The 26,925-nt window shown below is 43.5% G+C and overlaps 1 protein-coding gene across 3 annotated transcripts in view; it reads left to right on the top strand.

Annotated features, from left to right (window-relative positions):
- Positions 1-26,925, top strand: part of PLCB1 (phospholipase C beta 1) — a 455,075-nt gene that overhangs the window by 358,653 nt on the left and 69,497 nt on the right. For all 3 annotated transcript variants that reach the window (XM_081906043.1, XM_081906045.1, XM_081906044.1), the window contains 10 exons: positions 1,997-2,081; positions 3,513-3,637; positions 5,278-5,432; positions 10,046-10,210; positions 14,506-14,605; positions 16,829-16,933; positions 18,036-18,145; positions 22,685-22,817; positions 24,591-24,644; positions 25,328-25,547. In XM_081906043.1, coding sequence (XP_081762169.1) covers positions 1,997-2,081; positions 3,513-3,637; positions 5,278-5,432; positions 10,046-10,210; positions 14,506-14,605; positions 16,829-16,933; positions 18,036-18,145; positions 22,685-22,817; positions 24,591-24,644; positions 25,328-25,547 — 1,252 coding nt within the window. The remainder of the gene's footprint in view (positions 1-1,996; positions 2,082-3,512; positions 3,638-5,277; positions 5,433-10,045; positions 10,211-14,505; positions 14,606-16,828; positions 16,934-18,035; positions 18,146-22,684; positions 22,818-24,590; positions 24,645-25,327; positions 25,548-26,925) is intronic.

Below are 26,925 nucleotides of genomic sequence, written 5' to 3'. Positions count from 1 at the left end.
AAGTTGCAGATCTATGTTCAGCTTCACAGCTTAGCAGTCTCAGACTACTTGCATTCCTGAAATATATTTAATGCAAACTGGTAATTTTGGCCATAAATAGCAATGATTAAAGAAGCTCTTCGAACTCTGGACATTTTGCATTATTCAATTGTATGGTAGTCTCTAGGGTAAGTATGTGTCTGCTAAGGTTTCTTTGGGCTGCGTGATGTTTATGTACCTCCCATGCCAGTCCCAGATTTCTACCGCTGCCCATGCTAGAGATTTGCTCTAAGCCACCAAGGTTAAACCACAGAGCCTAGGACTTGCCGATCAGAAGGTCGGCGGTTTGAATCCCTGTGGCGGGGTGAGCTCCTGCTGCTCAGTCCCTGCTCCTACCAACTTAGCAGTTCGAAAGCATGTCAAAGTGCAAGTAGATAAATAGGTACCACTCCAGCGGAAATGTAAACAGTGTTTCCGTGTGCTGCTCTGGTTCGCCAGAAGTGGCTTAGTCCTGCTGGCCACATGACCCGGAAGCTGTACGCCGGCTCCCTCGGCCAATAAAGTGAGATGAGCGCCGCAACCCCAGAGTCGGTCACGACTCGACCTAGTGGTCAGGGGTCCCTTTACCTTTGCCTTTACCAAATCCAGTATGGATGATACTCTGACAAAAGTATATTCCAGTAGCATGCTGTGTATACCAGCTGCCGTAAAAAGTTATACTTCATTCACTGCCTGAATTATTGAATAATAAATAATAATACAGTGGTACCTTGGGTTACATATGCTTCAAGTTACATTCGCTTCAGGTTACAGACTCCACTAACCCAGAAATAGTACCTCGGGTTAAGAACTTTGCTTTAGGATGAGAACAGAAATCACGCAGTGGGGGCGCTGCAGCAGCAGCGGGAGGCCCCATTAGCTAAAGTGGTGCTTCAGGTTAAGAACAGTTTCAGGTTAAGAACGGACCTCCGGAACGAATTAAGTACATAACCAGAGGTGCCACTGTAATAATAAAATTTTATTTATATCCCGCCCTCCCCAGCTGAAGCTAGGCTCAGAGCGGCTAACAACAATAAAAATGACACAAATGTATTTCATATGTATTCATGAATGCATTCATATGTATTCATAGGTCCCTTTTCCTGCCAAAAGGCAAAGCAGTATACAAGTTTAAATAAATAAATGAAACGAAAGCTTCTGATGCCTCATTCCACAGTAGTGTCTACACCCCAAATTGGTGACTGAACCATCCCTTAGTCCCCATAAAAACATTAAGTTTAAGCCTAAATAATGGGGTTATGATTGCAGCCTAAGGCTTAACATCCCAAAGAAATCAACACAGGAGAAATTTCAGTAGAAGTCAGTATGACTTGTTTTTAAGTTAATAGGTTTGAAGATCAGGAGTTAAGTCTTTTCTGTCAATAATCTGAGTGTTATTCACATCAGTGAACTTTTTAAACTATTTGGCCAGCATTCAAATGCTGCTTTTACAGCAAAATGGGTATAATGGGCAACAGAATATATGGAAGTAAGAATTAGTGTCTGAATGGTGCAGCAAAGCTTTTCAAAGTGTTGACTCCATGCCACGAATGCCACATGATGCTCCACTTCTGGCATCAAAATATCATGACCTGGTAATGTCAGTGCAAGGGTTTACACTAGCACAATGGAACGTGCCCCAGCCAGCATTGCCAATGGTTAGGGTTGATTCCCTAACCCTGCCGTAGAACAATAGCAAAATGGGACATAGGCGACTGTGTGCATTTCTTTCGTTGTGGAATCCTCCCAAAGGATGACAAATGACCAAGTAGAAAAACAGTACACTTTGAAACTAAAATGAATGAAAGCATTTGTGCACTTGCATCAGTTATCCGCATTACCAATTTTCCTCTCATTCTGCAATGATCTTGTGTTGCTGGAAGCACTCTTTGTTGATTCTATAGATGCTATGGTATGAGATTTTACATATACTCAGCAGCATGAAAGTTACATCTCTTCACCTTTATTTTCTTTGCAGAACGGAACAAGAGTTTTGAAATGTCTTCCTTTGTGGAAACCAAAGCACTCGAGCAGCTCACGAAGTCTCCCGTCGAGTTTGTGGAGTATCTTTGACATTCATGGGGGGGAAATAATGTAGCAACTTGGTCACAACTGAGCAAAGTGGTTGGTGAAGGGTTGATTTGGGCCGAAGGAGCATGGTCTCCAGTTTTAAGCAGCCAGTCAGTGAAAATGAAAATATAATTTTAACACAATTCCCATTCTTCTAGAAAGTGGAACCCATAAGACAAGTGGAGCATATAAATAAATGGGGCTTCAGCTTCAAGTTGAATGTTTGCCATCTTGAGTTCATCTTATTTTCTCCAGATTGTTCTCTGTGTGAATAGCTTTCTCCTTGCTGCGTGGTACAATAGATATTTGACCATGGGCCACTTTTTATGTCTGCAGCTGTGTTTGCATGTTGCTTCACTGGGCTAACTCAGTCAGTAGAGCATGAGGCTCTTAATCTCAGGGTTCTGGGTTCAAGCCCCATGTCTGGCAAGAGACTCCCGCATTGCAGAGGGTTGGACTGGATGACCGCCGTGGTCCCTTCCAACTCTACAGTTCTATGATTCTAATAGCTAAACACTATGCAGTCCTAGGGGACTGCAATGCAATTCAGCTTGTACAGTTGCAGTGCATGTGGTGCAGCAGAGCTGACACTTGTGTCACTGCTGCATAGGGCTGTGCAACCGATCTGTTAGACTCTTGAATCACTGATTAGATCAAATCAGAAGGATCAGTGTCAATTTTGGGCAGATACAGATGAAATCAGTGAAGCTCAGTATCTGTACAGATTGAATTCCATTGACACGGAGTGGTCTGTTTAAACCTATAGCTCCAAACAGCCCCTCAGAAAACCAGACAGCATGTCACTAAAATGTTGCAAATTATTAATTACAATACCATATAAAGAAAATGGCAGGATGGGAGGAGGAGAGCTGGACTTTGCTTATTGAGAGCTCCAGGGCTAGAATCTCACTCAGCACTCTCAAATCACAGTGTTGGTGGAGACAAGGTGGAAACTAACACGATTGAGTACTCAATTGACTATAGAGTATTTCTGAAAATTATTTTCTCTTTTTGATAAAGAAAGAGCTCACCAAAATTTAAATCTGGCTAGTCCAAAAATTCCAGGAGCTATCTGTAATTTTGCAGGGTTAATCCTCTAATGACCTTGGACCTATGTGGGGGTGGGGGGAAGTTTATGGTCTTTTTTTGGTTTTCCAATGCAAGGGAGTGTGGAGATCTGTATTCACAGATTGTGATCCAGATCTGGGGCATGACCCAAATTGCCAAATTTGGGTGCAAATTGGAGAGGGGCTTGCATAGCCCTACAACCTACAAGCTGATTGCCATGTCTGTTGGGAGTGTGGCATGTGCCAGATCAAGCAAATTATCAGTTATTGTAGGTAAGATGTACAATATTTGTGTTTAACTCTTCAAGCCAGGTTAGGTTTTCTGGTTGTATTTTATCTTAACCACTCACAATTTAGGTATAACAAAATGCAGCTGAGCCGAATTTATCCAAAAGGAACACGTGTTGATTCCTCAAACTATATGCCTCAGCTCTTCTGGAATGCCGGCTGTCAAATGGTTGCTCTTAACTTCCAAACTGTAGGTAAGCAATTCACCCTACCACTTACTTTAGTTGTTGTGTTTGGTTTCTGAAGAACTTGTCTAATTGGACTGCTCTTTTAAGAGACACTAGTTTGTATCCAACATTAATCAGACTAACCTAAGTTCTTTAATTTCAATGGGTCTCCTTTGAATAGAATTTAGTTGTATACAACCCACTGATTAGAATTCCCTCTATGTCCTGGGAAAGGATATTAATTATGGCGGAATATTTGAGTAAGCAAATAGAATTAGCGTTGTGAATATGCGCACTCAGAAATGGATTTTTTTTGGGGGGGGTTGATCATTCATGCGTCTCTCTTTCTTGAATCACAATGCTAAAATCACAAGCAGCGTAATGTACATTTATGCAATCCAGCAATATATCTGTTGCCTTTGTAAAGGATTCCATTGCGGTCATTATGGAGCTTGGTTGCGAAACCAGATTTTTTTTTTTTTAAAAAAGTCCGTAGTATGTGAGGTCAACCATCAGATGAAATCCCTTACTCCTCTGTGAAAATGACTGCTGATTTTGATGACATTTGGCGGCCCGTTCAGCAATTATAAATCAGTGGATGCTGCAACTGCATCCCAAGCAACTCACATTAACCTTTCCTTAACCATAGCAGCCAACTATCTAGTAAAACAGATATTAACTGTATCCCCACAACTAAATGTCAGTTGGACCAGAAGCAAGGACAACCAGTACTCCCCTGAAAAGAAGCATGCCTTCCAAACATACAATTGTGATTTAAATAGAAACAATGGATATTTATGAAGAAGCTGGGAAATTAATTCCCATAAAAAGAATGATCATTGTTGTACCTTGGAATTCCTTTTTCAGCTTCTTGAATAGGTAGAGTGGTACCTCGCAAGACGAATGCCTCGCAAGACGAAAAACGCGCAAGACGAAAGAGTTTTCCGTTTTTTGAGTCGTTCCGCAAGACGAATTTCCCTATGGGCTTGCTTCGCAAGATGAAACATCTTGCGAGTTCTTGCGAGTTTGTTTCCTTTTTCTTAAAGCCGCTAAGCCGTTAATAGCCGCTAATAGCCATGCTTTGCAAGACGAAGAGACTCCCGGAACGGATTAATTTCGTCTTGCGAGGCACCACTGTAGTTTGTGTTTTGCTTCATGCAGAGCTGAAGGTAACGGGGACTTTAAGGTTTTCCTAGTTTTCAGTTGCTAATGTAGACAAAAATGGACAGGACCAAAGAGCTCATTTCAACCAATGCAAACCATGGCAGCTATGGCTATTGCCAGGCACATTCCACAATGGGCAATATAAGGTGTAAAACCAGGAGATTAGTAGTGTAGTCACAGTAATGTCAGCAGTGGTAGTTGCCCTTTAGATGCTGCTATTGTTAGAACAGTTTACACATTGTATATCCAATATTTATAGATGACCACGGTGTAGTTTTAAAAGTACTGTGTGAACAGGCCATGAAAGAAGCACAAAACAGCATATGTGGAATGAGGTTTTTTATATATAAAAAAGAATTCAGTATGGTAATCATGTCCATATAAAGGGGAAAGGAGACCTCTAGTGGAATTTCAGGATTCTTCTTTTGTAAGTGTGCTAGAACTACAGCAAAACTTCTGTGTTTGACCTGTCCCATGAAACATTCTATTTTTTTGTCGCTTAGATTTGTCTATGCAAATAAATATGGGAATGTATGAATATAATGGCAAAAGTGGGTACAGACTAAAACCAGAATTTATGAGAAGACCAGACAAGCACTTTGATCCGTTTAGCGAAGGTATCGTAGACGGAATAGTAGCAAACACCTTGTCCGTGAAGGTACGTATGCAGTCGCTAATGGAATAATTGTCACAATGGTGTGGCTGTTGAATGTTAAGCACCAAAATGACTTCTTGTGCCATGATTCATACTTGGGTTCGAATTCCCAAGTTAAGAAATGCATATGTGCTGCATCAGTTGTGAAGGCAATATATTTTCTTTTAATATTTTATTGGAGTCAGTGACCAGGGAAAATTATTATTATTATTATTATTATTATTATTTATTTATACCTCACCCATCTGGATGGGTTTCCCCATTTCCATTCCTGTTAAACAGGAAACCAGCAGCGAAGAAAAGGGAGCTGATGTACTGCTTGGGAGCGAAGTCAAGTGACAGCTTTATTACAATACTCATCTGATTGCGTGGCGAGTTCCCCCCCCCCCCAGAGGAAATAAAGACACGTGACACAATTATTTAAGGTTAATGGGCTAAACATGGCCACAACTTTATTGGTTACAGGTGATGAGCGGTATTGGCTTAGGCATTGGTCCTAACCGACTATCCAGCTTCAGCCCTTCTGCTTGAAGTCCAGGAAGGGTTAACCACCAGTAGGGGGAGTCCTGCTGATGCACATCAACTAGGAGCTCCCCCGGGGTCACCGCTTGGGGGCGTGCCTTAGGCCCTCACCTCCATAGGCTTCAGACAGGGCCACGCCCCCCAGAATTCTTTATCGGACTACCCTTCAATATGCGGGGCAGGTGATGGCGTTTCCTCCCCTCATCCATCTACATAACAATACCAATGCCTAACAGCCAATACCAAGGAAGTTGTGATGATTTGCTACAAGGTAGGCGAAAAAGCGGCTGGTGCCAATTTGCCAAGTGGAAAAAGTCCTACCAGGCCCCTTAACGGCAACCATCCGAGGTCCATACAAGGTCAAAGACAAAACCTTAAAGGGTGGGTGGGAAACCGGAGCAGCTGGAGGCAGCAAAAGCGGGAGATCCCCCGGCCGCCCCTTCGTTAAATTGGGCAGGCTACATACCGCAAGCCAGCTGATTGGCTGTCCCGGGGATGACGCAGCCGGGGATTCCCTCAATCGCACAGAGGCAATCCCACCTCCTCTGCAGGAGGAAGTGGCTTAGTTTGACATGTGAGGATAATGGCGTTCAGACACATGTCACTTGCTGGGAGAGATATGACAAATGAAGTAGCATCTATGCCCACTTAGGTCCTGCTATCATTAGCGGTTGCAATAATAATATCAATAATAATGGTCCACTTGAGCTGCTCTTCTGGCAAAGGGTGCCCTAACTCTTAGGGCTCCTTAGGAAATTTACCCTAAAGAATAATGGTGGGGTACCCAGCCTGCCCCCTGTCGGAACATGCCTGGGGGGCACACACAGCCACCGGAATGAGACAGACCTCTACGGTCATCTTCCTGATGAAGGGCAGGCCAGGACGTTCACAAATCAGTCCCAGTGTGCACCAGCGACATATATCAAAAGACATGTGCACACTCACTCAGCAGAGTATAGCAGAAACAATCTTGCAGCGTGAGTGTTGCATTCTAAGTGATTTATTAAGCAATATATACAGGACAAAGCAATCATGGTGTCCTCTCACTTCTTCTCCACGAGAGAGAGAGAGAAAGAAAGAAAAGTACAAAAGTACTGTACAGTGGTACCTCGGGTTAAGAACTTAATTCGTTGCGGAGGTCCATTCTTAACCTGAAACTGCTCTTAACCTGAAGCGCTACTTTATCTAATGGGGCCTGCTGCTGCGCTGCCGGAGCACGATTTATGTTCTCATCCTGAAGCAAAGTTCTTAACCCGAGGTAATATTTCTGGGTTAGCAGAGTCTGTAACCTGAAGCGTATGTAACCTGAGGTACCACTGTACAGTGGTACCTTTGGTTGCGAACGGGATCCGTTTCAGAGCCCCATTCGCAACATGAGCAGAATGCAATCCGTGTCTGTGCATGCGTGGGACGCGATTCGCCGCATGTGCGTGATGTCATTTTGAGCGTCTGCGCATGGGCGAGTGCCGAAACCCGGAAGTAACCCTTTCCTGTACTTCCGGGTCGCAGCAGGACGCAACCTGAAAAGATTTAACCTGAAGCAAATGTAACAAGAGGTATGACTGTACAGTACAGGTGGAAAAAATAAGACTGGCTTCTGTTCTCACACTTTCCAAGCCTAGAAAGTAAACACTGACATGTGATGTAACAATCACACGTCCAGCAACAGAGGAGTGAAATGCTAACCCCCCCCCAATAAAAAGGCTGAATTCTTTTCCCAAGCAAGGGTGCTGCTGTGACTGGAAATTAAAGCAAATGTGACAAAAGAAGGAATCTTTATGGGAATAGCGAAAGGCCATCTCAGCCAGTCTGGTATGACATTCAGGAAAAAGCATATTTTCCAGCCCTAGAACCAATGGCCATCATATGCCTGTTGAGAGCTTAGGGTGAACAAGCGCACCCAAAACCCCAGAGTGGTGGAGGAGAGAAGGGCACTGTCAGATATGAAGCCACACTGGAGGTGGGACAGAGTGGGAAAGTATTCAGTCCGTGCAGAAATGGCAAAACTTACCAGAAAAATAAGAAATCAAAATAATAATATAACATACTGTTATATATAACAGTGTTTTATAACAGTATATATTTAAAGTGAATGAATAAATGAGTAAATTAAGTTAATTTGGATGTACAGACAATATTAAAAATAAATTTAAGGAACCGCAGAAAGAGGGGGAAGGAAGTCGAGTTTTGAAACGTTAAAATGATTGTGATATTATCGAAATGTTTAAAACTGAAAATCATAAATAAAATAATAATTAAGAAAAGGGAAAGTATTCACACCAGTCTCCTTCCAGTTTAAGCCTGCCCTAAGGTCAATGTCAGAGAAGGTGCCGAGAAGGCTTGAGCCTATTCACCGAACACAACAAGGCCAGAATGTCTTACTCCCTGGGTGCACATAGCAGAATATGGTGACCTGTAGCCCCATTTCCCCATCTCCTACCCCACTCCCTTGTCAGAATGGCCGCAAATAAGCCATAACCTAAGTTATAGGAGCTGTGATCTGCAGAGAAACCATCATGCTGCCCTTTTACGAATTGGTAATTTGAAGTGATGAGAGCATTTTCGAAACATTTATCCTCTACTGTGTCTCCCTATCCAGCGAAGCTTGTATTGTGATTATAGAAATTGGTATGAGTGGAGGCCATGAAACTGAGAAAATGGTTACCACAAATGAAGCAAATTGGCCAGGCTTCAATTTACTTATGTGTGTTGGGACTGCAAGCACAGAAGAATAGGAAAGCAGTAATTTTTCAGAGATACGTATATAGCACAAATTCTGGCCCTTGTCCAGAAAGAAATACTCCCACATTCCAGTTTTATACCATTTATCAGCTACCTCTACAGAATATGCTAGCAGAATTTCAAATACTTCTAAATTAGGGCCCCATTTTGGATTTTGGCACGAAATCCAGCTTGTGTTCTGCTTTTAAGCAGGTTTTGTGCCAACCCCCAAACTCTGTGCTGGTTTAAAGAGCTCAGCCTGTAGAGCATGAGACCCTTAATCTTGGGGTCATGGGTTCGAAACCCACAGAAGATTCCTGCATTGCAGTGGCTTTAACTCGAAGTCCTTTGTGGTCCCTTTCAGCTCTAAAACTTTCATTTTATTATGAAGTACACACATACAATATTGGGTTGACAAGCAAAATAGTGTAACAAAATTTCTAACTTCTCCTGTTGTCAGATAATCTTGTAGAAAATAATTTATATCGCAGAGAAAAGGTACAGAACTGTGTAAACTAAAAAACCAGCACAAGTATTCAGTTTACTCAAATTAATTAATTAATTATTATTATTATTATTATTATTATTAATCATTAAAAAAATAATTATTAAGGCCTTGGAGTCCAAACCAACTTTAAAAAAATAAAAGCATGGAGACTTAAAATAAAAGTATATTGTTTATTTCTTATTCTCAACTAGAGTTGATTGGTTGTGGGGATGTTTTTCCTTTTTATGATGAAAAATGTGAGGGGGCTCTTAGGTTTTCAATTCTCTTCCCCTCACATTAACCGTCTGCTGTTCTCCTGCAGCCTCACTCCCTAAGCCCCATTACAAGTCTCTCTCTCTCTTTAGAAAAAGGATAATATTGTGACATTTGTGCATGCACAGTCCAGTTTGAACAAATTTGTTCTTGAGCTGCAGCTCAAGTTTCAGAGGTTTATACAGGCTTATAATGCATTGCTTTCTGTTGTTAGCTCATAATGCCAGCAGCCCCCAAGTGTTTAACTTCAGGAGCACCTGGGCCACCAGGCATGTTCACAGCCCAGCTGGGATTGCGTAAAGGTGCCCATTGTATAAACCGCTACCTCCATGTTGCAGGTTAGCGCTGGTGTGATGAGTTTACGGCTGGCGTGACTGATGCTGTTGCAGCAGTCCAAGAGGCATTACCACAATCCCATGAAACACAGTGGCCTTAGGTGCCACTTCAATATAAACAGCATCTTCATGCAAACCAAAGTGTGGATCAGCCGTCCCCCAGCACCCGCTTTCTGGCTGTATTAGACTCACAATCAAGGCTTTAATTTTTAGAGACATTCCAGTCTACTGGGCCTGCTGTCCCACTGCCACTGAATGCCTAAACCTTGCATTTCTAGATCATTTCTGGGCAGTTGCTGTCGGACAAAAAAGTCGGGACCTACGTAGAGGTGGACATGTTTGGTCTGCCGGTGGACACAAGGCGAAAAGCTCTCAAGACCAAGCCGTCTCAAGGCAACGCAGTGAATCCTGTATGGGAAGAAGAGGCCATCGTGTTTAAGAAAGTAGGTTTGTCGTTCTTGTTAATAGTAAATCTTTACTATTGGTTGCTGGTTTACTATTGGATTCAGAAAATTAATTGGGGGGGGGGGAGGTGAAATCCTGTTTTCCCCAGTTCTGTTCCATTTGAGTCAGTGCCTGCTAGACCTGGGCAATATTATGATTCACACTCTGAAACCAATATGACGTTCAAACCGTGATATCGGTTTCAGACTTTTTGAGCTGGCAGTAGATCCCAGCTCCCTGGCCTCCGCCAGCACAGCGTACCTCACTCTTGTCTGCCTGCTTGCACTGGCAGTGGCCGGGAAGCCATGATGTATCACCAGCTCAAATTGCCTTGATCAGGTGAGAGACGGGCATTTTAAGGAAGCCCGCTTCTCAGCTGATCGAGTCCCCCTGACCTCTGGCTCATGTACAACTGCCCACGCCTCAGTAGAGAACTTTAATGGAGCGCCACCCCCCGTCTCTGGCTTGCCCAAGCCAAAGGCAGGGGGAACAACTTGATTAAACTGCTCTGCTGAGGGTTGAGCCAGGCTGCCCACCTGTCAGTTGATCAAGCCCCCATAGAGCTTGCGGGAACCAGAGTGATATGGGGGCTTGCTCTGGCTCGTATATGCAGGAGTGGTCTGGAGTAGGGCTGGGCAGTTTTGGACATTGTGATATATCATTAAAGTAAAGGTAAAGGGACCCCTGGCCATTAGGTCCAGTCGTGGCCGACTCTGGGGTTGCGGTGCTCATCTCGCTTTATTGGCCGAGGGAGCCGGCGTACAGCTTCCGGGTCATGTAGCCAGCATGACTAAGCCTCTTCTGGTGAACCAGAGCAGTGCACGGAAACGCCGTTTACTTTCCTGCTGGAGCGGTACCTATTTATCTACTTGCACTTTGGATGTGCTTTCAAACTGCTAGGTTGGCAGGAGCAGGGACCGAGCAACGGGAGCTCACCCCGCCGCGGGGATTCGAACCGCCAAATCTGATCAGCAAGTCCTAGGCTCTGTGGTTTAACCCACAGCACCGCCCGCATCCCGATATATCAGTACATCATGATATTCAGCTGATGATATATCACAATGTTGAAAACCAGGTAACGCCCAGCCCTAGTGCCTGCTCTGCCATCACCTCCTTTTCCTCAAGAGGGGAGACTCCACCGTCAACCACAGGGGAAGAGCCCTAGTTTGCCTGTGTGTAAATGGTGAGATGCCACAGTCACCACCAAGTGTTTCCAGTGCTGATTGCCATACCTCCTTCGCTCCTCATGTTCCAAGGACAATGCCCTTGTGATCAGAGTGGGCAAGCAACATCCTACATGAAAGTCAAAGCCACGCAGGCTGAGAGTGCTTCAGCTAAAGAATACTTGGGGGAGAATAAAAGATCTCATAAGCATTCAGTGGCTCAGCATGCAGGTAACACTATATATATATATATATAGTCATCCTTACAGCATCCCTGCTAAGCAGGCATGTATAACCATCCTCATATTGCAGACTGGATGGGGTGCAGAGGTTGAGGTTGCCTACAGCCCAGTGAATGAGCTGGCTGAGATGACTTGGATCACAGCTCATTGCAATAGCCCAGAGCTTTCCAAACTGTGTGTCGCAACACATTAGTGTGGCAGCTGCAGTGTGTAGGTTTGTCATGTTAATGCTCCCTGCACTCCTCCCAGGGTTGGAAAGGGGTTAGTTTAACGTCTGGGTTGCTGGTAAAACTGAATTACTATGTCGCAAAATGATGCAGGTCTAAAAAGTGTGTCACCAACATGAAAAGTCTGGAAAGCTCTGCCTTAGCCACAGCATCGGGTAACAGAGATGGGAAAAGTGCCCTCTGAGAAGGCAAATATGTCCTGCCCCATTCCCCAGAAATCCTAAAAGTAATTCTGGAGAGACAATATACAATGAGTTTATTTTTAGGAGCTACATAGGGAAAGAAAAATTTGTCACATCTATTTTTTTCTAATAATAAAAGGGATTATGGAGGAAGAATGAAACCCCTTAGCAAACAACATGCTTAATCTAATTGTATAAATTTATGGTAGATTATTTGTCAAAGCAAACAAGTGTTGAAATTTGACCTGAAAAGCGAGATCCTCTTGCAGCTGTGTAAAATAAAGCAAACAGTCCAATTGTGAGAACTATCCCATTGCCCACCTGCTCCTCAAAATCGGTCAGACTCCCCCAACCAAATGTGTCATATGAAAATCTAGGGCACATACCGGTACTTCTGTAGTGTATTGGTATATGACAGGGGGAGGGTGCTTATGGAACCCAGAATTTGGAATCAATGGATTGTACCCTCTACCCATCTCCAGTTCTACAGTATCTAGAAGCAGTCAGCTGTAGAGTTTCCAAGATCCTGTGTGTCATCAATTGAGGCTGGAATTCTGGAAAAGGGGCAGCTTGATCAAAGCATAGCCAGATGGACTGTGATATATGTGCTTGCCTAGTTAGGAGGACTACTATGACATCACATCTGTTGCTAAGAGACACAGAGAAAGATAAATATATGGTGATGGCAAGAGTGTGTGACAGGTAGCAATGTACTGGTCACCAGCTCTTTCTGGTATTTAAGAAGTGAGTTGAGATCTGCAGATCATGCCATTTCAACTATCATGTGTAATCAGCTGCGTATTCACCCAGGAATGAACTATTGCAGCACTGCGGACAATATAAGATTACTACCAATGTTAACTTGCTGAACAGCGTGCCTCAATATTCCTGCTTTGTGCACAAGGTGTACCAGAAAACATTAAATACTTTCCCCCAAAAGATAATTGGAGCGTAAAGGGAAACGCCATTGAACAGACTAAGACCTTCCAATACTTAGGCATTACTTTCTCTTATAATGCCAAATTGTCAACACACCTGACCACATCAGCTATATCAGCAGGAAGAAGTGCAAATGCCATCCTTAGATTATTCAGAAGGAAAGGAGCTGGCTTCCTCCCGATGGCCCTAAAAGTTTTTCAGGCAAAATCTTTAGCCCAACTCCTGTATGGCTCTCAAATTAGCCCCTCTGCCAACCTTAAGACCCTTGAAACAGTACAATCAAAATTCTTAAGATCATTATTTGCTACCCCAAAGTGTACACCTAATACAGTCTTAAGGCAAGAGGCAGGACTGCCCAGAGTGGAATTAAAAGTCTGGGAGCAAGCAATATCCCTCTGGTTGAAAATCCATTACAATCCTAAGGGACTGTTACCTTGCTTCCTGGCCGCAGTCCCCTATCCTCCTTGGCTTATGCAAATAACTAACAAGATCAAACAAATTGGCCTAAACTCTGAAAATCTTCTTCTCGGAACTCTGAACAAGGCAAAAGCAATTATCACTCAGAGACTTTATGATGTCGAATTACAACAAGAAGACGCCCTACTCCCGGAGACGTATAGATGTTTAAAAGCTTGGCCTAATTTTGCAGCTGCTCCCTACTTAACTAACATCACTAACGAAGCTTATAGATGGGCTTTCTCTAGAGCCCGATTTGAGACAATGCCCTCAGCAGTGCTGTACGGCAAATTCACGCGGGTACCAATGCATGCACGTCTCTGCCCCTGTATGTCTAATAAGGTAGATTCTGTTACACACATCCTTCTATTCTGCGAATTTTATAGTGAAGAACGAGCTCAACTTATTTTGCCGCTTTTATCAAAATTTATACCCCTACAACATTATTTGGAATCCTCCCCCGAAATTCTACGAAAATATCTTCTGGAAGATTCCTCAAGCTCAATATCATATGAGGTGGCCAAATTTTGCACTTTAGTAATCAGGAAGCGTAAATCTCTTCTGTTGAATGGCACACTGCCAAGTTCCCTTGTGTAATCTTTTTTTTCTTCTTTCTGATGTTGCTGTTGATTCCCTTTTGTTTGACCTTGTGGTGTTCAGTGTCACCGGCTTTTGCAGCAATAAAACTAGTCTAGTTCACAGGAAGAGAGCCCAGAAGTCACATATTCAGTCACCAGATATTGCGCTGCCATGATAGATATTTGACGAAGAATGATCTATGCTACAATTCAATCCTAAACTGAAGGCCCATATTATTAGATCCGCACTTCTGAAGCCCACCCCATATAGCTGTGTTAATTGATCTTTTAATCTTTCTTATAAATTTTTATCCACCCATTATCTATCCTTAATTAAGTATCCTATGTATATGTTTAAATCTACGTTTGGTTCTAGCTACTATTTATTTAATAATTATTCGTCTGGATTCATACTGTTATGCTATTTATGTATATGTTTTGTCTATGCTGGTCTATGACCGTAATAAAGTACTTGACTTGACTTTCCCCCAAAATATATTTTTTTAGGTTGTTCTGCCTTCCCTGGCATGTCTGAGGATAGCAGCCTATGAAGAAGGAGGGAAATTCATTGGTCATCGGATATTGCCGGTATCAGCAATTCGACCAGGTAGGGCAATCTGGGCTTCTTTTTCACTTTGTTTATTGTTTAATCTCTGAACCACTCTTCTCCAGTTATGATTCCAGGGCAGTTTACAACGTAGATATCCACACATTCAAACAAATAAACAAAAATATCAAGCTAACAGTCAAAACCAAGACCAAAAACTAAATTAATAGTACCACTGAAGATATAAATCTGTTTAAACTGACTATCAAAACAGTTCATCCAATTGCCTGAGTGAATTGGTATGGTTCCAACTAGTGCTGAAAGCCAGAAAAGAGTGGCACCAGCTGTACCTCCCAGGGAAGGGGGTTCTATGAATAGGGTGCCACTACAGTGAAGGCCCTATCTTGTATCACTGTGCTAGGGGTTCTACTGAGTGGGAGGACATCAAGAACTTAATACAGTGGCAATATGATACAGGGAGAGGTGCCCCTTCAGATATTTCTGCCACAATGCATTTGGAGTTTTATAATTTAACATTAATGCCGTGAATTGAGCTCAGTTCAAATCCTGTAGAATTTGTGTTGAATGATTGCCGTTAGCTATGCTGCTCAGCATTCTGGCAGCTGCATTCTGGATTGGTTGAAGCTTCTGAATCGGGCTCAATGGTGGCCCCATGTGGTACAGTAGTCTAGTTGGGAGGTTGCCAGAGTGTGGACCACCACTGTGGCTAGTTTGCATAAATTCAGGAACAGACATAGTTAGGAGTTAAGCACTTTTGTGCTGCTGCTGTTGGTGCTTCTTGAGCCTCCAGTGACAGCACTGGATCAAGGAGTACCCCCTAAGCAACACACCTTCTCCTTCAGATAGAGTGTAAACTCATCCAGAACAAACTACCTACCCAATTGCACCTTTGAATGAGGGAATGAGCCAAATGAACTAAGAGGGCAGGTGTTCTGTGTACCTTGAAAGCTGAACTATGAGGACTCTAGTGTGGCAGGTGTTTTTTCAAGCTTATTGCAGCTTGAGAGCCCAGCTTTGACAGTATCAACCATAGATCATAGAACTGGAGATCTGCTCATTGAGTCCAGCCCCCTGCAATGCTCACTTTCCATCCTTCCCCATCTCCCTGCCTGTTCCTTTACCCTCTTTCTCTATATACTGTTCTTACTGAAGATGCCAGCAAACATCACCAGCTCTGGGAATGGACCATGGAAGCTCACTGCAGTCTACCTTAGAAGAGAGGAGGTATTAACAAGCTGCAAAATGTTGGACTGGATGACTCTTGGGGCACCTTCCAACCCTGAACTTCTATGATTATAAGATTCCCAGCACCTCCTGATGTCCCTCCCAGCCCTCCCAAGAACATATTTTGCCTCCGCTTCCCTGCCCTTCCTTTCCAAGTTGTGGTGAGACCAGCAGAAAGGGCACACAAGGTGTTTAGAAAAGGGGAGCCTCTCCCTCTTTCCCTCCTTCTCCCAGATAGCACACTAATAAACCCAGGGGCTAATTGGGGGTGACTTATCTCCAGGGCTGATAAAGTCCCATCCTTTTGCTTCTCAACAATCTGCAAACCAACATGACTTGGGTAAAAGAAGGGAAAGGGAGGGAACCCTCTGTTTCAAACACCTTGTCCATTCCTGCTGCTAGTCTTGCTTATGCCCTCAATTTAAAACAGGGAGAGATTAGTGGCTCTCAACCATGCATAGTTCTTACTAAATGACTTGTAATAGACCAATAGTGCTGTAATAGACCAATAGTGCCTCCAAGAATCCCATACACTCTTCTTCCGTAACACAAAAAGAGTGTTTCTTTATTTTTAGCACACTGAAAACATGCAGGCAGGTATAGCCAAGGCACTAACACTGTCTTTAGTATTCTATCGCATAAACGTAGATCCCAAGGGAAGCTCCAAAACTGGTCCCTAAGGAAGCAGACTATTTTCCGAGAGTCCCAGATGTGTTTCAGTCATTCCAACAATAAACATTTGCCATAATTTTTTCCGAGGGTTTCTTCACAACTGTTGTTTGCAGTGGAGGCCATACCTGTTTCTACATACATTGCTTAAGGGTGGAAGTTCTGCATCAAATATTACAAGCACTCCCTGCCTTCCACAGTTAGAGCATCTGTGATAATGAAGCATGTCAGGGAAATTGCTAAGGAGTGGGGTGCTATGTTTAGGGACCATGGCTCATTTCCAGTACCTCATGAGTCACCTTGATGCCTATTACACTGCAGTGGTCAGTTATAAAAATTCTGTTGACCTTGTCCTGCTTTCTTTTCTAGGCTATCACTATATCTGCCTGAGGAATGAAAGGAATCAGCCCTTGACACTGCCAGCCATATTTGTATACATAGAGGTTAAAGATTACGTACCTGATACTTATGCAGGTAACTATAAAATCCCTAGGCATCAAATTGAACATTTTGTTGTTGTTTTTTGAAATTATATAAAGTTCATACACTGATCAGCAGTAACAAGCTGTATTAACATCCAGTAGCTATCAAGACGTGGGTGGCGCTGTGGTCTAAACCACTGAGCCTAGGGCTTGCTGATCAGAAGGTCAGCGGTTCAAATCCCCGCGATGGGGTGAGCTCCTGTTGCTCGGTCCCAGCTCCTGCCAACCGAGCAGTTCGAAGGCACGTCAAAGTGCAAGTAGATAAATAGGTACTGCTCCGGTGGGAAGGTAAACGGCATTTCCGTGCGCTGCTCTGGTTTTGCAATACTGGCCACATGACCCGGAAAAACTGTCTGCGGACAAACGCCGGCTTCCACGGCGAGTAAAGCGAGATGAGTGCCCCAACCCCAGAGTCGTTCACGACTGGACTTAACTGCCAGGGGTCCTTTACCTTTTTGCTATCAAGAAGTTGTAATGCATGTTCTAAGAAGTTGCTGTCCATCATCCAACATGATGAACAGTTAACCCTGTAATTGTCAGTGATTCCACACAGTGTTCTTTAGTTCCATAGTGCTGCCTTTTCTTTTTAGACTACTAATGTAGTCTATTTTAAAACAGACGGTTGATGACAATCAGACTGGGCAGATCTGAGTCCAAATCCCAGAGCAAATTGAGAATCTGGAATTGTTCTTTGCAAGTTGTGTTCTCTGGGCCTTAATTCTCTATTTTTAAAGAGGCTATATAATATTAATAGCACTCCATCTCTCATAATCAATGCTATGGATATATTTTAGTCTACTGTGTGCCACTTGTGAATTTAGGCCACAAGGGTATGCACACTCACTTGAGAGTCAGTCTCATTGTATAGATTTGTCCTATCAGTGTGGGGGAAGACAATAAAATACAGCCAGCTGTTGTTGCCTTTCTTCAAGAAAAACTTGAATGATTCTAGTCTATGTTGATTTCTTATTAGAAATGAAAAGAACAACCTTAGGATTGTTGAATGATTGTTTCATATCTGTAAAACAGATAGATAAATATAGCCCTTTGAAACCAAATCAAAGTTTGATTCTAAATTCCTGTTTCATTTCCAGATGTTATTGAGGCATTATCCAACCCTATCAGATATGTGAATTTAATGGAGCAGAGAGCAAATCAGTTGGCAGCGCTGACTCTGGAGGATGAAGAAGAAGTCAGGAAAGAGGTGAGAATTTGGGCTTGAAGAAATGTAGCAGAGGGACTGCTTTGATGATGCATTGCAGATAACACAATCCCCCCTCAGGAAATGGAAAAGGGAGTTTGGCTGTGGTAGGTCTGCCATGATTCAGTCTCCACACCCACCCTCCACTCGCCCTGCCATTAATGCCAGATCTGTTCACACAAATCTGGGACTTTAATATTAAAGATTAATTCCACATATGGAAAGGGGATATAAATCTAGATTTACACTGCCCAGCCCATCTGATTCACAATACTGTATTCTTGATAAGGAAAACAACCCAGGCTCATTCAAAATTATTTATTGACTGAATAATGGATGTTATTCTGAATGATATTGTCAGGGAATTGCCATCGGAAGGGCAGGTGGTGGAAGGGCTCACGGAGGCTAGGAGAGACTTAGCAGCAGAAGAGGGAACCAGCAGGGGGAGAGAAGGAGCTCTGAGGGAAAGTGAGTCGGAGGGATGGCTCAGAGACACTTCCAGCGAAAACAGTGGGGAAGTTTCAGGACCTCCTATAGGGACACCCACCCCTCGCCGGAAACTGTCACGCCGAGAGTCCAGAAGACGCGTTTCTGTTAAGGAGCTTTTATGTTGGAAGAGATTCCGCAAACGCCCACTGTCGGATTCTGCCAGCGATTGAGGGAGTCATGCTTAAGGGGCTCCACTATAGACAGAGCTTTGATAATCAGGCCAAACTCTGAGGGACTAAGCTTTTACGCACAAGCAGCTCATCATCCCATCACAGATATATTCTGGTTTAGTTGCCCAATTTTTGTCCGCTTTTCATTTCACATCTGCTTTTTGTAAATGTCACAGTATCACAACAAAAATAAACGTAGCAAAAAGACCATGGAGTAAAGAGGATAAAGACATCTCGGGTAGCAGAATGTTTGGTTCAGCTTGGCCACTTTGCAGTTTTGCTCAAGCATGTTTGCGATATGGTGATAGATTTGCAGTTGTCTGAAAGCCTTATCTATGCTAAGATTTCACATTCACATAAACCGTCCTTCTGATTGTATGCAAGTCCCTAGCTTAGTGCCTTAAGTGCACTAAAATGCCTGATAAATCTGCTGTGTGGCCTAAGATGCAGTTGTATTTCAGTGCCAGGTGAGGGATCCCTCTGCAAACAATTCCTCTGTCTTTGAAACAGCTGCATGTCAGCAGCAGATGAGAAAGACTTGTATAAGCATCTTCTCCACATGCACACACACAAAGTAGCTGCATTTTGGACCCAGGCTGAATGATATTTGTAATAACTAACCACCGAGATGGGTGCATCTCTTCATCAGCTAAGTGATCGATATATTTCTATCCCAAGGTAGCTTCTATAAAGTAATGAAATACAGATACAAGCCTCTATCCTCTCTGATACATCCCTACCACCTCACAACCCAGGTCCTATTAAGTCATTGTAGCTGTTCTCCTTTCATCCATCTCACTTTCCTGAATTTTAGCCGTTGGCTGATCCATCGGTGAGCTGTGTACTGAGTTTGTCCCTTCCTATAAGTCTCTTCAGTGTCAAAGAGCGGAAAGGGAGGAGTCAAAATCTCCAGACTAGTTTTGGGTGAGCTGCTTCCCGAAGACAGTTCAGTGTTCCATTCCCCAGCTTCATGCTTATTAATCCTCTCTCCTTCAGGTCACAGGTTTTCTCATAGTGCAAGGGCAGAAAGGAATGGGCTGGATTCAGCAGCAGCTAGAGGCAATTGCATTTGATATCAATTTCTTTGTAGGAGTGTATATTCAGCCTCCCCCCAGCCTTGTTGACCTCCATATGTTGTAGGACTCCCAACGACCATCAACCTAGCCAGGATGACCAATGTTTAGGTATGACCTGAGCAGGGGGCACTAGAAAGACTGTTAATAGTAGCTGCTCCCTAGCCTTAGAAACTGGTCAGGGTCAGGTGAAGGAGGCTTAATTGCCGGACAGCTTTTATTTCAGAAGAGTGGAATAAGTTGCGTGTCTAGACCCCGCAACCACCCCCTCATAAAGAAGACACCAGGACACAGATATTATGTTAATGTTACTGGGCAAATTTTGGCCACAACTTTATTGATTACAGACTGTGAGCATTATTGGCTTAGGGACTGAATGAACCCGACTATATCTGACTCCTGCCCGATGTGCAGGAAGTCCGGTAAGGGTAAACCACCAGAAAGGGGAGCCCCATTGATGCAGACCAACTCGAGCTCCCCCAGATGTTCCCGTCGGGGTTGAGCCAAAGAGGGGTTCCTCCAGCTCATGCCAAAGCTTAAATTGCCCCAGCCATGCCCCCCAGCCACCGGATTGGTCGGCTGGGCGATGATGTGGCCGGGATCCCCCGGGCAATGCTGGACTTCGTTCCCTGCCCCCGGAGGAGAGTGGGTGGCCATGTGGTCCACCACAACTCCTCCCCATGGTGAAGTGGAGCGGACCTCCAAGATTGCTAACCCAGTAGCAGCAATCTTATTCTGCCGTTTGTTTTTGAGAGGCAACACCATTGGAAACAAATCCAATTAGATTATAAATATGTCCAGGGAAGTAAGCAGCTTGCAAACGTAAGCAAGTAGAGGGAGCAAACATTAAGCTTTCTTGCCTCTCACTGCATGCCAGAGATGGGTAAGGGATATACAGGAATGTTCAGAGTCTGGTTCTGTTCTGTAGCTTCTGAAGAGTTAAACTGGTGCAGTGAAAAATTCATTTGTAGTATGCAGTGTTCATGGGTGGGAATATTGAGCAAGTTTTCAGCGTAATGTATTCGTGCATTAATCTTTTAAACTCTTCCCCCACTGCTGAACCTGTAACACATTTTGAAATGTTGAAGTGTTTTAGGGAGAGAACTCACACACCCTCCAAATCAATTTATTACCGAAGCTGCCTGAGAAACTAATCCAGTGAGGTACCATGGCAACAGGTGCTCCCTACATACATTTGTGCATTGCTGCCTAACGGCACTCTCAGACTATGCACCTTCATCGCTGATCCATTTGTGCAATGGGAATCGGTGATGCTTTTTGATGACCGTGGCCACTAGTGTAGCTACTGTTGAGATGATTTGTGTGTAGTAAAAAAGAATGAGCTCTAAACATGGACATTGAGTGCTGGCGAGGAATGAAAGGTTGTGGGGAATGCCTAAGCAGGTTGTGCGATGCAAGCACATTCATCTGAGCATGCAGCAAGGATAGAGGTACTGCTTACCATAGGCTTATCTGTTGAATATAACTATGGGTGAGCTGTCCTGGGAACAATTCATGTGTCTTGGGGGTGAATTAGTAATCAGACTTCTGGGACATTAATCTGGGGAGAGAAGAGCAGTAATTTTTTTTCATGTTCGGTTCACTGGTGGGTGACTGGTGTGTTCTGTTAGATTATATTTATATCTGCATAGTACAATGTTATTAATCAGTGGTGTACTGAGACCTACATGCAGAAATCATATTTCCTGTGCTTGCTGGAGGGTATAGACCTTGTCTTCTGGGAATGGAAATATAAAATAGGAGCATAAGTCATTCAAGAAAGATCGAGATCCAAGATACCCCAATAAGTATTTTTATTGCAGCACCCCACCGTTAGGGCTAATTAATTGTGATTATGAATGGATAAACATGACTTATCATTTGCATACATTTAAGTGGAGTCTATGCAGGTGTATATAGAAATATTTAAATACTGGACAGTTTATTCCGAAAAGTTGTAATAGTACTGCAGTGTACTGTTTAGTGCAGTGTGAGATTTCCATTATTAATCCTAGGCTTTCGTTTTTGCAAAAGTCTATTTTTTTTCTGGTAAGTAATCAAAGGAGCTGAAAATAGTAATGGCAGCTATTTCTTAAGAGCACTAGAGGTATTTTGTAAGTTCTTTCTGAAAGGTAGATTAGGGTCACTTTGTGCCAAGTACGGTACAAACTCCCCCAGCAAGCTTGCAATATGAATAAATCTTAGCATGTGAATACAAACTGGCTAGGGGTAGAGAGTTGTGCATCATTGGAAGTAGAATTCATGTCCAAGCTATTGGCCTTGTACCCTAATCTCAGAAGTAAGTGTCAAAAGGAAAATGAATTGATAATGATTTTTATATATTAGTAACTTTATATTCATGTAACTTTTAGTTCTGTAACTGTGTCATTTTGTAATACTTTGTTTAAGTTGTTTATTGTTGTTTTAGTTTTCTGTACACTGCTTAGAGTTATTTAGAATACAGTGGTGCCTCAGGTTAAGAACTTAATTCATTCTGGAGGTCTGTTCTTAACCTGAAACTGTTCTTAACCTGAAGCACCACTTTAGCTAATGGGGCCTCCCGCTGCCGCCGCTGCCGCTACCACACAATTTCTGTTCTCATCCTGAAGCAAAGTTCTTAACCTGAGGTACTATTTCCAGGTTAGCGGCGCCTGTAACCTGAAGCGTCTATAACCTGAAGCATCTGTAACTCGAGGTACCACTGTATATTAAGTCGTATAGAAAATAAACAACCAGAATTAAGTGTAGCATGCCTCCTATAAGATTGCTTGCCTCCTTGCATATTTATGGGAATTGTTTTGTATTGTCAGGCGGAGCAGAGAGATGTTCCTTCAGAAGCTCACACTGAACCCAAGCCAGCACCAGCTGAAAATGGAGTAAACCACACCACTTCCCTCACCCCAAAACCATCCACACAGGTTACTCCCAGCCAACCAACACCAGGTAAGAACTAGATTGTGCTGTGTCATTTTTATAGTCTCTTTCTATGGGGAAAATAACCCAGCTGAATAGATGTCTTTGTTCGTCGTGTTCAAAAACTATTAGAACAAAATAGAAATTAGGCCAGCCCTTTTCCTCCCCCCCTCCTCTTTCTCTTTTGTGAAATACATAAAGCCCATCAGTACACCTGTGTTGGATTGTTTTTGAAAGACAATACCTGTAACAAAATCTCTCTCCTTTGCTACCCTCCCATGTAGAAAACAGCCAATCAGTAGATTCTGTGCTCAGAAACTTGCAGGCAACCACTGGCAAGTTGAACTTCTTGCATCTCCTACTTTTCCTTTTGCAGAGAAAATGAGTAAGGATTGCTATGAGTAAGGAGTAGATAATCTTCACTCTTCTGTGTTTTGGAAAACAGGGGAATGTGGATTGAATTGTGTCATACTTTTATATCTCAGACTCACGAGAAGCCACTTAAGAGGCACTAGGGATTGCGGAGGAATTCGTTTGGCCCATTTTTTTCAGAAGATCAACATGATTTGAGGGTCCTGGTGTAGCCTTTCAGACCTTTCCCATTGGTTGGGTCTGCGTTGCTCCCGGGAAGGAGGAAGGAGTCAATAGACACTGAGGTTGGTTCAGAGAAAGAGTTTATTTCTGCTTTCCGGATAGCAGAAAGGCACTGCGTGATCAGCCACAGCAAGTACACTTAAAGAGCAGTTACATACAGCTTATATCCCCTCCCCCTCCCCAGGAATCCAGCCTCATGAGTTTGTACACGTAAGTTTACAAGTTTGTACACGTAAGTCCTTGAGCATGAACAGAAATTCCTGTTTCTGTACTCTTATCTTGGGTCACTTAACTATAGGAGCACTCCTGGCGCCATCCCCGGGCGCGGGGGCTTACAGGCCTGTCTTGCAAGGTCTGTGCGTCAGCGTGGTCAGGATAGTTACAACCTATAAGATAAGACCAGATCTGCCATCCTGTCTCCACTCGGAACTGACAATGCCATCCATTAAGCCTTCATAGACTGATAAAGGGGAAAGCTTTGTTTATACAGCTGGGTTTATGTTATACAGCTCAAGCTAATGGATTTGGTAATTTTGGGGCCCGGTTCGGGTGACTGCACAATCAGGTTTGGGTAACTTGTTCCTTCACTGGACTTGCTTGTGGATCACATCACAACTATTTTCTATCTGGATTTTGCACTACAACATGCACAAAACCCCCTAAGTTTTATTTGTTTTCTGTTCAGTTTTTGTGCAATTTATTTTCAATGACTGTATCAGATGAGAGAGAAGGGCAATGCGTGAAATAGGTGATGGTAGCAAAAACAGTAGCAAAGAAGGACAAGGAAATAATGATACATAGCCGCTTGGAGGGCTACCACCATTATTGTAGCTAAGAAGACTCATAAGAAACACTCCCCCATTCACCCTATTCGCCTGATCTAGCAAACTTCTGAAATAACCTCTAGCTTTACTACCTGTGAATGAGATAGTAAGGTTTGTGGGATCTGGGGGGGCAGGGGGCAGGGGGATTTTGAATCAGTATTCATAGACACGTGTGAAGGTATACCAGGTATGACTAATCAAACAAGCTTCACTGCCTTTTTTGTAAAAAGAGGAGCAATGGCAACTTCCATGGATTAGGAGGATGTGGAGAGATTGTTTAAAGGATGCTTTCTCACCTTAAAAAGGAAACCTGTGTGCCTATAGCTTTGAGGCCATATATTTGTCATTTCCAAACCACTGACTATTCATGGCATTTTCCATCTAGGTTCTGTGAAAGTGCCAGCGAAAACAGAAGATCTTATTCAGAGTGTCCTGACAGGTAAGAAACATGTGATCTTTTGTGTGAAGGAAGTGCAACCTGATTCTATTTATTTATTAAACAGGATTTATAAACCACTTAATCATCCTTAACTCCTGAGTGTTGTACATGGAATATAAAATGTTAATTTAATAAGATACTGATGAAATGGAACATTAAAAGCAAGTTAACTTAAATCAGAAGTTATTGATAGCATACCTGCCCATTCCACTGAAATTTCTGCCGTTGTTTAAAGCTGCCACTTCCCCTCTCAGTTTTCTTCCATCCTTTCTTTATTCAAACCCCTGCTATTTCCTCTGTGTCTCTTCATCCCCGCTTTATTCAAATCTCTGCTGTTTAAAACCACAATTGCCTTATGTGCCCATCTGTTCCTGCTTCACTGAAACTTCTATTGTTGCTTAAAACTGCCATCTTCCCTCAGTGCCCTCCTTCCTGCTTTACTCAAACATTTGTTATTGTTTTAAACCGCCACTTCCCCTCTCTCTGAATCCCTCCCTTCTCAATCCCATGCCATGGCTTCTTCTGTTGCGCAACCTGCCATCTCTTTTGCTGACTTCATTCAAATCCAGGATTGTGATGCAGCCCTGCAAATTCTCCTTTGGGGTCTGCACGATGACAGCCTTTCATTGTATGTCCATAGGAAGCAATAGTGACAAAGAAAGCTTTCCTCTCTTTATTTTTAGAAGTCGAAGCACAAACTATCGAGGAGCTAAAGCAACAGAAAGCGTTTGTGAAACTTCAGAAGAAGCACTACAAAGAAATGAAGGACCTTGTGAAGAAACACCACAAAAAAACCACGGATCTTATAAAAGAGCATACCACGAAGTATAATGAAATCCAAAACGACTACCTGCGACGGAGGGCGGTTTTGGAGAAAACAGCTAAAAAAGACAGTAAGAAAAAGTATGTTGTATATGAAGTTTATCCCTCCTCTTATAAACCAAGTTTCTCTTTCCCCCTTTATTGCAGTAGCATACTGATTTCAGTGGGCCATACCAAAAGGCAAATGTCACTCCTAGTTAGTGTTTGGAATCCTTCCAGATTCCCACCATAGGAAGATAGCTCCTGTTGTGGGACAGTGACTGACACAAAACCCATTAGTGGGCAGTGTGTTGGAGCCACACCCCTCACCAGACCTCCATTTGGCAGAGTTGATGCTGCATACTGGTATGGAGAAGGGGAGAGCTGAGGTTGATGTGGTGCAAGCTCGCCTGCAGGAGTGCCAGATGGGCTCTACAGGCACTTTTGCACCACAGCGACCGCACCATTGCCTCATCCCTCTTGGACCTGGTATGCAGCGGCAACTCAGCTGGAGAGAGGTCAGGAAAGTGGCACAGCCCCACCATGCCATCTGCCTCTGACAGAGACATTTACAGCAAACCCTGTACTTAGAAGTAAGTTCCATAAGGCTTAACCCTAGGAAATTGGGTGGTAGTAGTATGTATGTATGTATGTATGCATTTATTTATTTATTTATACATACATACATACATACATACATACATACATACCCTGCCCATCTGGCTGAGTTTCACCAGCCACTCTGGGCGGCTCCCAATCAAGTGTTAAAAACAATACAGCATTAAATATTAAAAACTTCCCTAAACAGGGCTGCCTTCAGATGTCTTTTAAAAATAGGATAGCTGCTTGTTTCCTTGACATCTGATGGGAGGGCATTACACAGGGCGGGCGCCACTACTGAGAAGGCCCTCTGTCTGGTTCCCTGTAATCTCACTTCTCGCAGTGAGGGAAGCAACAGAAGGCCCTCGGCGCTGGATCTCAGTGTCCAGGCTGAACGTTGGGGGTGGAGACGCTCTTTCAGGTATACAGGACCAAGGCCATTTAGGGTTTTAAAGGTCAGCACCAACACTTTGAATTGTGCTCGGAAACATACTGGGAGCCAACGCAGATCTCTCGGGACTGGTGTTATGTGGTCCCGGCTGCCACTCCCAGTCACCAGTCTAGCTGCCGCATTCTGGATTAATTGCAGTTTCCGAGTCACCTTCAAAGGTACCCCACATAGAGTGCATTGCAGTAGTCCAAGCAGGAGATAACTAGAGCATGCACCACTCTGGCGAGACAGTCTGCATGCAGGTAGGGTCTCAGCTGGTAGACAGCCGCCCTGGAAACAGAGTTAACCTGCGCCTCCAAGGACAGCTGTGAGTCCAAAGGACTCCCAGGCTGCACACCTGCTCCTTCAGAGGCACAGTTACCCCATTCAGGACCAGGAGTCCCTCAACCTCAATCTGTTAGCCGCCATCCATCCTCCAACCACCTCCAG

This window comes from Podarcis melisellensis (assembly GCF_964234715.1).
Source record: "Podarcis melisellensis genome assembly, chromosome: 3".
NCBI classification, from domain to species: domain Eukaryota; kingdom Metazoa; phylum Chordata; class Lepidosauria; order Squamata; family Lacertidae; genus Podarcis; species Podarcis melisellensis.
Note: the sequence above shows the minus strand (reverse complement) of the source record. Positions and strands in the feature narration are given on the sequence as shown.